The sequence below is a fragment of the Heterodontus francisci genome, chromosome 9 (assembly GCF_036365525.1).
Source record: "Heterodontus francisci isolate sHetFra1 chromosome 9, sHetFra1.hap1, whole genome shotgun sequence".
Lineage (NCBI taxonomy): Eukaryota > Metazoa > Chordata > Chondrichthyes > Heterodontiformes > Heterodontidae > Heterodontus > Heterodontus francisci.
The window spans coordinates 5451289-5468357 of record NC_090379.1 but is presented as its reverse complement, the minus strand read 5'-3'; the positions used below and the strand labels follow the sequence as shown (position 1 = coordinate 5468357).

Genomic DNA, 17069 nt, shown 5'->3' with positions numbered 1-17069 from the left:
TTTAACTGAGACCAGCTTTTTATTTCCAGATTTAAAAAAAATAGAAGTTAATTTCTCAAACTGTCCACAGTGGGATTGGAACTCACATTCCCTGTATTATTAATCCGGGAACAGAACCAGAACAAATCACAGAAGATATTCCTTCATAAGATCATGAAGACAAAAAATAGGAGCAGGAGAAGGCCATTCAGCCCCTCGAGCCTGCTCCGCCATTCAGTAAGAATCACGGCTAATCTGATTGTGGCCTTAACTCCACTTTCCTGCCTGCCGCTCCCCCTCATAACATGTGACTTCCTTGTAGATCCAAAATCTATCGAGCTCAGCCTTGAATATATTCAGTGACCCAACCTCCACTGCCCTCTGGGGAAGAGAATTCCAAAGATTAATGACCCTCAGGGAAGAAATTCCTCCTCACCTCCGTCTTAAATGGGAGTCGCCTTAATTGTGTCCCCTAGTTCTAGATTCCCCCACGAGGGGAAACATCCTCTATAACATCTACCCTGTCAAGCCCCCTCAGAATCTTATATGTTTCCATAAGATCACCTCTCATTCTTCAAAACTCCAATGAGAATAGGCCCAAACTGCTCACCCTTTCCTCATAAGGCACCTCTCTTCATCCCAGGAATCAGCCTAGTGAACCTTCTCTGAACTGCCTCAAAAGCAAGTATATCCCTCCTTAAATAAGCAGACCAGAACTGTACACTGTAGGTGTGGTCTCACCAACACCCTGTACAGTTGTAGCAAGACTTCTCTACTTTTATACTCCATTCCCCTTGCAATAAAGGCCAACATTCCATTTGCCTTCCTAATGACTTGTCGTACCTGCATACTGACTTTTTGTGATTCATGTTGAAGGACAGACAAATCTCTCTGTATTACAGCATTCTGTATGTAAATAGTATTCTGATTTTCTATTCTTCCTGCCAAAGTTAACCCCATATTTTCCCACATTATACTCTATCTGCCAGATATTTCCCCATTCACTTAACCTATCTATATCCCTGTACAGACTCACTGGGCTGAATTTTATAAGTCCCCTAGGGATGGGAGTGGAAGTGGGGAGCCCCATAAAATTCTGTGGGAAGACTGGGGGGTGGAGTGCCCGTCGCCTTTCCCACACCTTCCAATTTAGTCAGAGACGGGGATGGTCATTCCGCCCCAGGCCAATGGAAGGCCTTAAGTGGCCAATTACTCGGGGGATAGGGTCCCTCCTTTGGGGGCAATCCAGGGCCCCTGGAGAGCTGCACACTCGGGACAACCCGCCCCCCACCCCCCCCAACAATCCTCACCAACCCCCTCGACCGCATCCCATCACTAGGGCCGACCTGAATGGCCCCAACGACCCTGACTCCCAGAGTCTCTGACATCCTCCATGCTATCGGGCCTCCTGCAGTACTGGAAGTGGCCACTGCTCCTTGTGGCAGCTCTTGGAGATGGGAGCTCGTCCCTTAAAGGGATAGCATTCCCGACAGTGTGCAGTTAATTGGCTGCCCAACATGGAATTGTGACGGTGGTCCAACAGAGGGCCGAGGCAAGGTATCCCCCCCGCCTCCCACCCACTACTGGGACCGCCGTCACCAGAATGAAACTCAGCCCTTTGCATCCTCCTCACAACTTGCTTTCCCACTTATATTCATATCAGAAAATTTGGGTTCCATACACTCGGTCCCTTCATCCAAGTCATTACTATAGATTGTAAATAGTTGAGGACCCAGCGCTGATCCCTGTGGCACTCTACTAGTTTCAGTTTGCCAACCTGAATATGTCCCATTTATCATGGCTCTCTGTTTCCTGTTAGTTAGCCAATCCTCTATTCATGCTAATTTAATGCCCCCAACACCGAGCTCTTAGCTTGTGTAGTAACCTTTTATGTGGCACATTATCAAATGCCTTTTGGAAATTCAAATAGATTACATCTACTGGTTCCCCTTGATCCACCCTGCTTGTTACATCCTCAAAGAACACAAACAAACTCGTCCAACACAATTTCCCTTTCACAATACCTTGTTGACTCTGCCTGATTGCATTATGATTTTCTAAATGTCCTGCGACTACATCCTTAATAATGGATTCTAGCATTTACCCAATGGTAGTTGTTAGGCTAACTGGCCTATAGTTTCCTGTTTTCTGTCGCGTCGCACCTCCCACCCGAATAGAGATGTTACATTTGCGGTTTTCCAATCTGCTGGGATCTTTCCAGATCTAGGGAATTTTGGAAGATTGCAACCAATGCATCCACTTCAGCCACTTCTTTCAGGACCCAAGGATGCAGGCCATCAGGTCCAGGGGACTTGTCAGTCTTTAATCCCATTAGTTTTCCTGGTACCTTTTCTCTAGTGATAGTTTCAAGTTCCATCCTCCCCTATTGGCCTTAATCTTCGACTATGCTTGCGATGCTTTCAGTCTCTTCTACCATTAAGACAGATACAAAATACCTCTTCAAATTCTCTGCCATTTCCTTGTTTCCCATTATTAATTCCCCAGTCTCATCCTCTAAGGAACCAACACTTACTTTAGCTACTCTCTGCCTTTTTATATACCTGTGGAAGCTCTGACTGTTTTTATATTTCTTGCTCGTTTACTCTCATTCTAAATTCTCACGTTTTTAAAGTCATCCTTTGCTGGTTTCTAAAATTTTCACAATCTTCTGACCTCCGACCAATTTCCGACCAGTTTTACTCTTGATGGAACCATCGAAGCACTAAATGGGTAAGTTTTAAATCAGAACTCTGGTTCTGAGCCCCACAGAAACCATCTGGAGTGCTGATGCTGATACCCTCTCCAAACTGGACGGGCGCTGCCCAGGCCACCTGCTATTGTGCTGGTCTGTATCAGGACGCCTGCTTGGGGCGGGCAGCTTGCTGGTTTTACCTAAGTGAGGCCCAGGCCTCAAAACAGCTCGAGCCTCTTGGTTGTCGTAATGGATGGGCAACTGTCCAAATGTTAACACCGACCGCAATGAATTTAGAATAGATGTGATCATCCTCTAAAATCTTCCACGTGTTAAAAAATATTACAATGTTAACACCTCACACCTGGAATTGCCCAATCGCACTGCAGCCTTATAAAAACAGCAAACTCGTCAACATTATCTGAGTAGCCACATAGTCTTCAATTTTAAAAGAACACAAAACCAAATGTGTTTCCCGAGCTCTGACCTGTGCCTCCACAAGCCAGGACTGCAGTCTGTCCTGGTTACTGTTCTCCGCTGACACCTTCGCTAGCAGCTGCCAGCAACCCGTCTCGCTGCACTTTACCTTGGCCTGAGCAGAGCGGTACATGTCACTGAACTGCTTCCAGAGCTGGAACACAGTGCGAGCTGAGTGAAGCTGCTCCGCAACGTCCAGGTTAACATGCAGCCACCTGGAACCAGAGAAACAGGCCATTAAACCATCCCATCACAACCAACAGACAAGACCTTCCACCACTGGCACACTCACCATTTATATTCACTCTTCTTCCCCGTCCTCCCATTTCCCCCCTCCTCTCCTGAAGGTGCTGACTCTCACTGGATTACGGGTCCCCTCCTCTCCTGAAGGTGCTGACTCTCATTGGGGTATGGTTCCCCTCCTCTCCTGAAGGTGCGGACTCTCATTGGGGTATGGTTCCCCTCCTCTCCTGAAGGTGCTGCCTCTCATTGGGGTACGGGTCCTCTCCTCTCCTGAAGGTGCTGACTCTCACTGGGGTACGGGTCCCCTCCTCTCCTGAAGGTGCTGACTCTCACTGGGGTACGGGTCCCCTCCTCTCCTGAAAGTGCTGACTCTCACTGGGGTACGGGTCCCCTCCTCTCCTGAAGGTGCTGACTCTCACTGGGGTACGGGTCCCCTCCTCTCCTGAAGGTGCTGACTCTCACTGGGGTACAGGTCCCCTCCTCTCCTGAAAGTGCTGACTCTCACTGGGGTACGGGTCCCCTCCTCTCCTGAAGGTGCTGACTCTCACTGGGGTACGGGTCCCCTCCTCTCCTGAAGGTGCTGACTCTCACTGGGGTACAGGTCCCCTCCTCTCCTGAAGGTGCTGACTCTCACTGGGGTACAGGTCCCCTCCTCTCCTGAAGGTGCTGACTCTCACTGGGGTACGGGTCCCCTCCTCTCCTGAAGGTGCTGACTCTCACTGGGGTACGGGTCCCCTCCTCTCCTGAAAGTGCTGACTCTCACTGGGGTACGGGTCCCCTCCTCTCCTGAAGGTGCTGACTCTCACTGGGGTACGGGTCCCCTCCTCTCCTGAAGGTGCTGACTCTCACTGGGGTACGGGTCCCCTCCTCTCCTGAAGGTGCTGACTCTCACTGGGGTACAGGTCCCCTCCTCTCCTGAAGGTGCTGACTCTCACTGGGGTACGGGTCCCCTCCTCTCCTGAAGGTGCTGACTCTCACTGGGGTACGGGTCCCCTCCTCTCCTGAAAGTGCTGACTCTCACTGGGGTACGGGTCCCCTCCTCTCCTGAAGGTGCTGACTCTCACTGGGGTACGGGTCCCCTCCTCTCCTGAAGGTGCTGACTCTCACTGGGGTACGGGTCCCCTCCTCTCCTGAAGGTGCTGACTCTCACTGGGGTACGGGTCCCCTCCTCTCCTGAAGGTGCTGACTCTCACTGGCCAGTAATCAGGTTATTTCTTCCCCCACCTAACCCAGGTAAATTGTAACTCACCTGTTGCTACCCAGACTGAGGTGAGCAAACTCAGCACAGGCCACACAATATAGCATGCCTCTACCTTGACTGTGTTGCTCAGTATCACACATACATTTGCAGACTGGGAGACGGGGAGCTGTTGGTACCTGCACCACTGCTGATCTCGTACCTGTTACGCGTGTCCTCGCACTTCTTTTTGAGTAGTTGTGCCAGTGGAGGGTTACATTGCTCTGTTAGCTTCTCTGAAGCCTCCTGGAATTCCCTGCAGCTGTCCTCCCCACACTCTATCATGTCCTGTACAGCCTGTGAAGAGTAAGGTGAGAAAGCTGAAACGAGTCTGCTAGTCCAACATATTAATCCTGCACAGTGTTCCGATCCATGCTCCCAGTAATTTATTTGGAGTGTGCAGGTGATTTAGTTAAGTATGTGGCCCCTCAGCGTACAGGGAACATTGACTGAGATCTCTGCTTGAGCTACTGGGTATGTGTTTTTCTCAAATACTGGAAAAGAACTCTGTGTTAAATCATAGAATCTTACAGCACAGCAGGAGGCCATTCTACCCATTGTGTCTGTGCTGGCTCTTTGAAAGAGTTGTCCAATTGGTTCCACTCCCCTGCTCTTTCCCCATATCCCTGGAAATTATTCCCCTTCAAGTATTTATCAGTTCTCTTTTGAAAGTTACTATTGAATCTGCTACCACTGCCCTTTCAGGCAGCGCGTTCCAGATCAAAACAATTCGCTGTGTAAAAACATTCTCGTCTCTCCCTCTGGTTCTTTTGCCAATGATCTTAAATGTGTCCTCTGGTTACCAACCCTCCTGCCACTGGAAATAGTTTCTCCTTATTTACTCTATCAAAACCCTTCGTGATTTTGAACACCTCGATTAAATCTCCCCTGAACCCTCTCTGCTCCAAGGAGAGCAATCCCAGCTTCTCCAGTCTCTCTGCGTAGCTGAAGTCCCTCATCCCTGGAACCATTCTAGTAAATCTCCTCTGCGCCCTCTCCAAGTATTGACATCCTTCCTAAAGTGTGGTGCCTAGAGTTGGCCACGGTACTCAGGCTGGGGCCTAACCAGTCTTCTTTGGCCTCCTTGCCTCGAGAGACAATAGGTAAGCGCCTGGAGGTGGTCAGTGGTTTGTGAAGTAGCGCCTGGAGTGGCTATAAAGGCCAATTCTACCAACAATTCTAACCAGTGATTTATAAAGATTTAGCACAACTTCTAGGTATAGAAAGTACTGACCTGCAGGCTCTCCACCTGAATCCGAACAGCTTCCAGCGAACTGGAGAGAGGCGTGCAGTGTTCCAGGGAGTAGCCAGCCCTCAGAATATTCCCGTTAACTTCCTCATATGAGTCTTGGTATGTTGTCCACAGCTGTAACCGGGAGGTGAGAATGGAGTGCAGCTGAGTCACCTATAGACCACATGGAAAGACTTTCAGTGTGTGAAAAGTGCATGAGTTACCATAAACCCCTGACTGATTAACTGGGGCTTGACTCGAACATTATGCTCCATGATGAATCTCCCTCTCAACAGACCCCAACTCAATATGTACCCAAAACACAATGCAATTCTGTTCTACCTCAGTGTCCAGATTCCTCCAGGAGTCATGCAGTTGGTCCAGTTTCTTTGTGGTGTTGATCAGCGTTTCTGGGACAATGCTCCCTGTCGCCAGGGGAACTGTCTCTCGCAGTCTTTCCAACTCTGTCTCTTTCACCTTCAGACTCTCGCTGAGTTCCTGATGGCACAGTGATACCTTCATCAATCATCATCACTCTTCATTCGACATGATCTCCTCTATAAGGCGACTGTTTAAATGACCCATACACAATAGACAGCCATCATCTAACCCCTTGATTAGACTCCAGTCTGTAACTCACTTCATGGTATCTATTATTCTATATATAAACCCCCTGAACCCTTTGATTAGCTTCCAGCCTGTAACTTTTTTTTAATTTATTCATGGGATGTGGGCGTTAGTGCTGTTCGGAAGGGAGTTCCAGGATTTTGACCCAGCCAGAGTGATAGAACGGTGATATAGTTCCAAGTCAGGATGCTGTGTGGCTTGCAGGGGAACTTGCAGGTGGTGGTGTTCTCATTCATCTGCTGCCCTTTAAAGCATGGATACCCGACCCAAACCCGACGACGTGTGGCTCGGGTCGGGCTGGACTTGGACAGTGCTGCCTTGCTCCAGGACCAGGAAGTAATCTTCAAATGAACATTTAGGACGTCAAGGCGGGAAACATGCAGTCCAGACTCCACACTCAGCAGTAAAACCGAGCTACTCAACCAGACCCGACTACATGTGTCGGGTTCGGGTCGGGCATTTGAAAAAATTAAAGGACTCAGGCCCGGGTCGCATTCAGTTTGGCTGTTGTTGGGTTGGACCCGGGTCGGGATTTAATTTTACACCTGAGCCAGGCTTTACTGCCCTTGTCCTTCTAGTTGGTAGAGGTCGCGGGTTTGGAAGGTGCTGTCGAAGCAGCTTTGGTGCGTTGCTGCAGTGCATCTTGTAGATGGTACACACTGCTGCCACTGTGCGTCGGTGTTGGAGGGAGTGAATGTTTGTAGATGGTGTGCCAATCAAGCGGGCCGCTTTGTCCTGGATGGTGTTGAGCTTCTTGAGTGTTGTTGGAGCTGCACCCATCCAGGCAAGTGGAGAGTATTCCAACACACTCCTGACTTGTGCCTTGTAGATGGTGGACAGGCTTTGGGGAGTCAGGAGGTGAGTTACTCGCCTCAGGATTCCTAGCCTCTGACCTGCTCTTGTAGCCACGGTATTTATATGGCTACTCCAGTTCAGTTTCTGGTCAATGGTAACCCCCTAGGATGTTGATAGTGGGGGATTCAGCGATGGTAATGCCGTTGAATGTCAAGGGGAGATGGTTAGATTCTCTCTTATTGGAGATGGTCATTGCCTGGCACTTGTGTGGCGCGAATGTTACTTGCCACTTATCAGCCCAAGGCTGGATGTTATGGGCTGCTTCAGTATCTGAGGTGTCGTGCATAGTACTGAACATTGTGCAATCATCAGCGAACATCCCCACCTCCGGGTATCTGTTATTCTATATATAAACCAACCGAGCCATTCGATTAGATTCTGATTTTAATTCCTGAATCTGAAACAGGGTAAGGGGCAGCTGAAATGAGAAGAATGACATCATCTCCTCTGACCTCGCTGCCTTCTAGACAAATCCAAAACTTGATCTTTTAAGCAGGGCACTCGTTCCAAGTATCCTCTTTAAATAGACAGATCTGCTATTTAAACTGGAGGCCTGGGTGTGGGATAAGCAGCAGCGACAGCTTCCCTGTCAGGGAGGGGCTGCTGGTCTAGGAGAGGTGAGGATCTTAGAGAAGAGAAGGTTGAGAGGAGATTTGATGGAGGTGTTCAAAATCATGAGGGGTCTGGACAGAGTAGATAGAGAGAAACTGTTCCCATTGGCGGACGGATCCAGAACAAGAGAACATCGATTTAAGATGATTGGCAAAAGAAGCAACAGTGACATGAGGAAAAAGTTATTTACACACTGAGTGTTTAGGATCTGGAATGCACTGTCTGAGAGTGTGGTGGAGGCAGGTTCAGTGAGTGTTTAGGATCTGGAATGCACTGTCTGAGAGTGTGGTGGAGGCAGGTTCAGTGAGTGTTTAGGATCTGGAATGCACTGTCTGAGAGTGTGGTGGATGCAGGTTCAGTGAGTGTTTAGGATCTGGAATGCACTGTCTGAGAGTGTGGTGGAGGCAGGTTCAGTGAGAGTTTAGGATCTGGAATGCACTGTCTGAGAGTGTGGTGGAGGCAGGTTCAGTGAGTGTTTAGGATCTGGAACGCACTGTCTGAGAGTGTGGTGGAGGCAGGTTCAGTGAGTGTTTAGGATCTGGAATGCACTGTCTGAGAGTGTGGTGGAGGCAGGTTCAGTGAGTGTTTAGGATCTGGAACGCACTGTCTGAGAGTGTGGTGGAGGCAAGTTCAGTGAGTGTTTAGGATCTGGAATGCACTGTCTGAGAGGGTGGTGGAGGCAGGTTCAGTGAGTGTTTAGGATCTGGAATGCACTGTCTGAGAGGGTGGTGGAGGCAGGTTCAGTGAGTGTTTAGGATCTGGAATGCACTGTCTGAGAGTGTGGTGGAGGCAGGTTCAGTGAGTGTTTAGGATCTGGAATGCACTGTCTGAGAGTGTGGTGGAGGCAGGTTCAGTGAGTGTTTAGGATCTGGAATGCACTGTCTGAGAGTGTGGTGGAGGCAGGTTCAGTGAGTGTTTAGGATCTGGAATGCACTGTCTGAGAGTGTGGTGGAGGCAGGTTCAGTGAGTGTTTAGGATCTGGAATGCACTGTCTGAGAGTGTGGTGGAGGCAGGTTCAGTGAGTGTTTAGGATCTGGAATGCACTGTCTGAGAGTGTGGTGGAGGCAGGTTCAGTGAGTGTTTAGGATCTGGAATGCACTGTCTGAGAGTGTGGTGGAGGCAGGTTCAGTGAGTGTTTAGGATCTGGAATGCACTGTCTGAGAGTGTGGTGGAGGCAGGTTCAGTGAGTGTTTAGGATCTGGAATGCACTGTCTGAGAGTGTGGTGGAGGCAGGTTCAGTGAGTGTTTAGGATCTGGAATGCACTGTCTGAGAGTGTGGTGGAGGCAGGTTCAGTGAGTGTTTAGGATCTGGAATGCACTGTCTGAGAGTGTGGTGGAGGCAGGTTCAGTGAGTGTTTAGGATCTGGAATGCACTGTCTGAGAGTGTGGTGGAGGCAGGTTCAGTGAGTGTTTAGGATCTGGAATGCACTGTCTGAGAGTGTGGTGGAGGCAGGTTCAGTGAGAGTTTAGGATCTGGAATGCACTGTCTGAGAGTGTGGTGGAGGCAGGTTCAATGAGTGTTTAGGATCTGGAATGCACTGTCTGAGAGTGTGGTGGAGGCAAGTTCAGTGAGTGTTTAGGATCTGGAATGCACTGTCTGAGAGTGTGGTGGAGGCAGGTTCAGTGAGTGTTTAGGATCTGGAATGCACTGTCTGAGAGTGTGGTGGAGGCAGGTTCAGTGAGTGTTTAGGATCTGGAATGCACTGTCTGAGAGTGTGGTGGAGGCAGGTTCAGTGAGTGTTTAGGATCTGGAATGCACTGTCTGAGAGTGTGGTGGAGGCAGGTTCAGTGAGAGTTTAGGATCTGGAATGCACTGTCTGAGAGTGTGGTGGAGGCAGGTTCAATGAGTGTTTAGGATCTGGAATGCACTGCCTGAGAGTGTGGTGGAGGCGGAGTCAATCAAGGCTTTCAAAAGGGAATTGGATAATTATCTGAATGGAAAAAAATTGCAGGGCTAGAGGGAAAAAGTGAACAAAGAACAAAGAACAGTACAGCACAGGAACAGGCCATTCGGCCCTCCAAGCCTGTGCCGATCTTGATGCCTGCCTAAACTAACACCTTCTGCACTTCCGGGGTCCGTATCCCTTTATTCCCATCCTATTCATGTATTTGTCAAGATGTCTCTTAAACGTCATATGGTACCTGCTTCCACCACCTCCCCTGGCAACAAGTTCCAGGCACTCACCAACCTCTGTGTAAAGAACTTGCCTTGCACATCCCCTCTAAACTTTTCCCCTTTCACCTTAAACCTATGTCCCCTCGTAACTGACTGTTCCAACCTGGGAAAAAGCTTCTGACTATCCACTCTGTCCATGCCACTCATAACTTTATAAACTTCTGTCATGTTGCCCCTCCACCTCCATCGTTTCAGTGAAAACAATCCGAGTTTATCCAACCTCTCCTCATAGCTAATACCCTCCAGACCAGGCAACATCCTGGTAAACCTCCTCTGTACCCTCTCCAAAGCCTCCACATCCTTCTGTAGTGTGGCGATAATTTCCTGGATTATCCTTGCTACCCTTCTTAAACAAAGGAACAACATTGGCTATTATCCAGTCCTCTGGGTCCTCACCTGTAGCCAATGAGGAAGCAAAGATTTCTGTCAAGGCCCCAGCAATTTGTTCCCTTGCCTCCCTCAGTATTCTGGGGTAGATCCCATCAGGATCTGGGGACTTATCTACCACAATGCTTTGCAAGACACCCAACACCTCCTCCTTTTTGATAATGAGATGACTGAGACTATCTACACTCCCTTCCCTAGGCTCATCATCCACTAAGTCCTTCTCTTTGGTGAATACTGATGCAAAGTATTCATTTCGTACCTTGCCCATTTCCTCTGGCTCCACACATAGATTCCCTTCTCTGTCCTTGAGCAGGCTAACCCTTTCCCTAGTTACCCTCTTGCTCTTTAGAGACGTATAAAAAGCCTTGGGATTTTCCTTAATCCTGTTTGCCAATGACTTTTCATGACCCCCTTTAGCCCTCCTGACTCCTTGCTTAAATTCCTTCCTACTGTCTTTATATTCCTCAAGGGATTCGTCTGTTCCTAGCCTTCCAGCCCTTACGAATGCTTCCTTTTTCTTTTTGACGAGGCTCACAATATCCCGCGTTATCCAAGGTTCCCGAAACTTGCCAAACTTATCCTTCTTCCTCACCGGAACATGCTGGTCCTGGATTCTAATCAACTGAGGTTTGAAAGACACCCACATGTCAGATGTTGATTTACCCTCAAACAGCCGCCCCCAATCTAAATTCTTCAGTTCCTGCCTAATATTGTTATAATTAGCCTTCCCCCAACTTAACACCTTCACCCGAGGACTGCTCTTATCCTTATCCACAAGTACCTTAAAACTTATGGAATTATGGTCACTGTTCCCGAAATGCTCCCCTACTGAGGTGGGGGAATGGGACCAGCTGACGCAGAGAGCCTGCACAGTCATGACAGGCCGAATGGCCTCTTTCTGTGCTGTAGCCAAAGACGACCCAGGCAGTTAAGTTGAAATTTGTTGTTGAGTTTCCTCGAGGGCCAGGAGGGGTATCTGTGCTTCTCCAGGGCCAGTGATCAGAGTAGCGTCCAAAGGTTAGACTTGGTGGGGTGAGTGTTCAGAGCCCCCGTTACCTGGCAGTTTGACAGTGCGTTGAGGAGTGCGGTGTGACTGCAGGCTTTCCTATCGATCCTCAGACGCTCTCCTTGGGACTTGAACCAGCTGCTCAGTGACTTCACAACACGTTCATATTCCATCCACCTTTCGAGCAGCATCTCCAAGTCCAGCATCTGCAGCGAGAGGGAGAATTAAAAACAAACCGAGTCTGAGGGAAGATCATACAATACAGACAGCAACAGGCCATTCTGACCATCATCTCTGCAATATATCCCTCCATTAATTACACAGTCTAATCCCACTTTCCTGCTCATTCCCCACTCCCAGTTCACTGGGATGGTACAAGATGTTTCAAAAGGAATAGGGAGGGAGGTAAAAGAGGTGGGGGAGTGGCATTGCTAATCAGGGATAGTATCACAGCTGCAGAAAGGGAGGTCGTCGAGGAGGGTTTGTCTACTGAGTCATTAAGGGAGGAAGTCAGAAACAGGAAAGGAGCAGTCACTTTGTTGGGAGTTTTCTATAGACCCCCCAATAGCAACAGAGACATGGAGGAACAGATTGGGAGGCAGATTTTGGAAAGGTGCAGAAGTAACAGGGTTGTTGTCATGGGTGACTTCAACTTCCCTAATATTGATTGGAACCTCCTTAGTGCAAATAGTTTGGATGGAGCAGTTTTTGTCAGGTGTCCAGGAAGGTTTCCTGACTCAATATGTAGATAGGCCGACGAGAGGGGAGGCTATGTTGGACTTGGTACTTAGCAACGAACCAGGCCAGGTGGCAGAGCTCTCGGTGGGAGAGCATTTCGGTGATAGCGATCACAACTCCCTGACCTTTACTATAGTCATGGAGAGGGACAGGAGCAGATGGGACCTATCCAAGAGTCGCTTAAATGTCCCTAACGTATCTGCTTCTACTACCACCGCTGGCAGCGCATTCCACGCACCCACCACTCTCTGTGTAAAGAACCTACCTCTGACATAAATTGGCAACAGATGTTCTCAGGGAAATGCACGACAGAAATGTGGAGGTTGTTTAGGGAGCACTTGCTGCGACTGCTGGATAGGTTTGTCCCGATGAGGCAGGGAAGGGATGGTAGGGTGAAGGAACCTTGGATGACAAGAGATGTGGAACAGCTAGTCAAGAGGAAGAAGGAAGCTTACTTAAGGTTGAGGAAGCAAGGATCAGACAGGGCTCTAGAGGGTTACAAGGTAGCCAGGAAGGAACTGAAGAATGGACTTAGGAGAGCTAGAAGGGGACATGAAAAAGTCTTGGCAGGTAGGATTAAGGAAAATCCCAACGCCTTCTACACTTATGTGAGGAACAAGAGGATGGCCAGAGTGAGGGTAGGGCCAATCAGGGATAGTGGAGGGAACTTGTGCCTGGAGTCGGAGGAGGTAGGGGAGGTCCTAAATGAATACTTTGCTTCAGTATTCACTAGTGAGAGGGACCTGGTCGTTTGTGAGGACAGCTTGGAACAGGCTGATATGCTTGAACAGGTTGAGGTTAAGAGGGAGGATGTGCTGAAAATTTTGAATGATATGAGGACAGATAAGTTCCCGGGGCCAGACGGGATATACCCAAGGATATTACAGGAAGCGAGGGAGGAGATTGCTGCGCCTTTGGCGACGATCTTTGCGTCTTCACTGTCCACTGGAGTAGTACCGGATGATTGGAGGGTGGCAAATGTTGTTCCCTTGTTAAAGAAAAGGAATAGGGATAACCCTGGGAATTATAGACCAGTCAGTCTTACGTCGATAGTGGGCAAATTATTGGAGAGGATTCTGAGAGACAGGATTTATGATTATTTGGAAAAGCATGGTTTGATTAGAGATGTCAGCATGGCTTTGTGAGGGGCAGGTCATGCCTCACAAGCCTTATTGAATTCTTTGAAGATGTGACAAAACACATTGATGAAGGAAGAGCAGTGGATGTGGTGTATATGCATTTTAGCAAGGCATTTGATAAGGTTCCTCATGGTAGGCTCATTCAGAAAGTAAGGAGGCATGGGATTCAGGGAAAGTTGGCTATCTGGATACAGAATTGGCTGGCCCATAGAAGACAGAGGGTGGTAGTAGATGGAAAGTATTCAGCCTGGAGCTCGGTGACCAGTGGTGTTCCACAAGGATCTGTTCTGGGACCTCTGCTCTTTGTGAATTTTGGAAATGACTTGGATGAGGAAGTGGAAGGTTGGGTTAGCAAGTTTGCCTATGAAACGAAGGTTGGTGGAGTTGTGGGTAGTGTGGAAGGCTGTTGTAGGTTGCAACGGGACATTGACAGGATGCAGAGCTGGGCTGAGAAGTGGCAGATGGAGTTCAACCTGGAAAAGTGTGAAGTGATTCATTTTGGAAGGTCGAATTTAATAGAATTGTTTGAGGAAGTGACAAAGTTGATTGATGAGGGAAGGGCTGTAGATGTCATATACATGGACTTCAGTAAGGCGTTTGATAAGGTTCCCCATGGTAGGCTGATGGAGAAAGTGCAGGCGCATGGGGTCCAAGGTGTACTAGCTAGATGGATAAAGAACTGGCTGGGCAACAGGAGACAGAGAGTAGCAGTGGAAGGGAGTTTCTCAAAATGGAGACGTGTGACCAGTGGTGTTCCACAGGGATCCGTGCTGGGACCACTGTTGTTTGTGATATACATCAATGATTTGGAGGAAAGTATAGGTGGTCTGATTAGCAAGTTTGCAGACGACACTAAGATTGGTGGAGTAGCAGATAGTGAAGGGGACTGTCAGAGAATACAGCAGAATATAGATAGACTGGAGAGTTGGGCAGAGAAATGGCAGATGGAGTTCAATCAGGGCAAATGCGAGGTGATGCATTTTGGAAGATCCAATTCAAGAGTGAACTATACAGTAAATGGAAAAGTCCTGGGGAAAATTGATGTACAGAGAGATTTGGGTGTTCAGGTCCATTGTTCCCTGAAGGTGGCAACGCAGGTCAATAGAGTGGTCAAGAAGGCATACGGCATGCTTTCCTTCATCGGACGGGGTATTGAGTACAAGAGTTGGCAGGTCATGTTACAGTTGTATAGGACTTTGGTTCGGCCACATTTGGAATACTGCGTGCAGTTCTGGTCGCCACATTACCAAAAGGATGTGGATGCTTTGGAGAGAGTGCAGAGGAGGTTCACCAGGATGTTGCCTGGTATGGAGGGCGCTAGCTATGAAGAGAGGTTGAACAGATTAGGATTATTTTCATTAGAAAGACGGAGGTTGAGGGGGGGACTTGATTGAGGTGTACAAAATCATGAGAGGTATGGACAAGGTGGATAGCAAGAAGCTTTTTCCCAGAGTGGGGGATTCAATTACAAGGGGACACGAGTTCAAAGTGAAAGGGGAAAAGTTTAGGGGGGATATGCGTGGAAAGTTCTTTACGCAGAGGGTGGTGGGTGCATGGAACGCATTGCCAGCGGAGGTGGTAGACGCGGGCACGATAGCGTCTTTTAAGATGTATCTAGACAGATACATGAATGGGCAGGAAGTAAAGAGATACAGACCCTTAGAAAATAGGCGACATGTTTAGTTAGAGGATTTGGATCGGCGTAGGCTTGGAGGGCCAAAGGGCCTGTTCCTGTGCTGTAATTTTCTTTGTTCTTTGTTCTTTGAATGTGGAATACAGGCTTAAAGACAGGATTCTTGGTAGTGTGGAGGAACAGAGGGATCTTGGGGTCCATGTCCATCGATCGCTCAAAGTTGCCACCCAAGTTGATAGTGTTGTTAAGAAGGCGGATGGTGTGTTGGCTTTCATTAACAGGGGGATTGAGTTTAAGAGCCGCGAGGTTATGCTGCAGCTCTATAAAGCCCTGGTTCGATCACACTTGAATATTGTGTTCAGTTCTGGTCGCCTCATTATAGGAAGAATGTGGAAGCTTTAGAGAGGGTGCAGAGGAGATTTACCAGGATGCTGCCTGGACTGGAGGGCATGTCCTACGAAGAAAGATTGAGGGAGCTAGGGCTTTTCTCATTGGAGCGAAGAAGGATGAGAGGTGACTTGATAGAGGGGTACAAGATGATGAGAGGCATAGATAGAGTGGATAGCCAGAGACTTTTTCCCAGGGTGGAAAGGGCTATCACCAGGGGGCATAATTTTAAGGTGATTGGTGGAAGGTTTCGGGGAGATGTCAGAGGTAGGTTCTTTACACAGAGAGTGGTGGGTGCATGGAATGCACTGCCAGCGGTGGTAGTAGAAGCAGATACATTAGGGACATTTAAGCGACTCTTGGATAGGTACATGGATGATAGTAGAATGAAGGGTAGGTAGTTAGTTTGATCTTAGAGTAGGTTAAAGGTTCGGCACAACATCGTGGGCCGAAGGGCCTGTGCTGTACTGTACTGTTCTATGTTCTAAGACTGAACTTCTCTTGGGACATTAACAAACCGAGGGCTCTGGAATCTCATTGGTCCCGGCTGTGTTGGAGGGATGGTATCTAACACACGGCAATCCCTGTACACTGCCGAGGTCGGGGGGGGGGGGGGGGGGGGAATCCCTGTACACTGCCGGTGGGGGGGGGGGGGGGAAATCCCTGTACACTGCCGGGGGGGGGGTGGGGAAATCCCTGTACACTGCAGGGGGAGGGGGTGGGGAAATCCCTGTACACTGCAGGGGGAGGGGTGGGGAAATCCCTGTACACTGCTGGGGGAGGGGGCGGGGGGGGGGGGGAATCCCTGTACACTGCTGGGGGAGGGGGGGGGGGGGGAATCCCTGTACACTGCCGGGGGAGGGGTGGGGGAATCCCTGTACACTGCTGGGGGGAGGGGGCGGGTGGGGGGGGGGGGGGGGGGAGAATCCTGTACACTCTGCTGGGGGGAGCGGGGGGGGGGGGGGAATCCCTGTACACTGCCCGGGGGGAGGGGGCGGGGAAATCCCTGTACACTGCTGGCTGGGGGTCTGGGGCGGGGGGAAGGGGGGGTGCCAGGTTGGTGGGAGGGGCGGGTGTCTCTGCGGTGACCACACTAACCTTCCCATTCAGATGGCGGGTCAGTCGCTGCCACTGAGAGTTCAGAAAACCCAGGCTCTCCGCAAAGTCCATCTTCCCGTAACGGTCACTCTCCACGTCCTGGCTGCTCATCTGGAGCACGGACTGGTTCACAAAATCCACTGTCAGCTGTCGGCAGCTCAGATCCATCTTGTAATCCTTCAGGATGGAGACCGGAGACAGGTCAGTGAATCAGCAACCATCGCCTCCCCACCTTCAAACACCCCCATCACCCCATCGACCCCCCAGTCACCCCCATCGACCCCCCATCAACCCCCCATCCCCCACTCCACCCCCCAGCCTCAATTCACCACCTCAGACTTACCTCCACTACCTGTTCTCACATCCATCCTCGCTACATCGACCCCTCAAGCAAGCCTCAGCCCCAATGACCCTCCTGCAGCCTCGACCCAACCTCTCCTCACCCACAACACTTGCCCTCGCCCCAGTCCACATCAGACACTCTTTTTACCCAAGACCCTCCCCCTCCCCCACTGCATTCCTATATCATCACCACAACCAGCAATTCTGTTC

At 49.5% G+C, this 17069-nt stretch overlaps 1 protein-coding gene across 1 annotated transcript in view; it reads right to left on the bottom strand.

The window, feature by feature from the left end:
* LOC137373552 (nesprin-2-like) overlaps positions 1–16691 on the bottom strand; it is a 126442-nt gene extending 109751 nt beyond the window's left edge. Inside the window, exons 1-6 of the mRNA XM_068038481.1 lie at positions 16518–16691; positions 11573–11728; positions 6202–6357; positions 5863–6033; positions 4792–4925; positions 3159–3363 (exon numbers count right to left, since the gene is read on the bottom strand). Of these exons, the coding sequence (XP_067894582.1) occupies positions 3159–3363; positions 4792–4925; positions 5863–6033; positions 6202–6357; positions 11573–11728; positions 16518–16685 (990 nt within the window). The 5' untranslated portion in view covers positions 16686–16691. The remainder of the gene's footprint in view (positions 1–3158; positions 3364–4791; positions 4926–5862; positions 6034–6201; positions 6358–11572; positions 11729–16517) is intronic.
* Between the last annotated feature and the right edge of the window lie 378 nt (positions 16692–17069).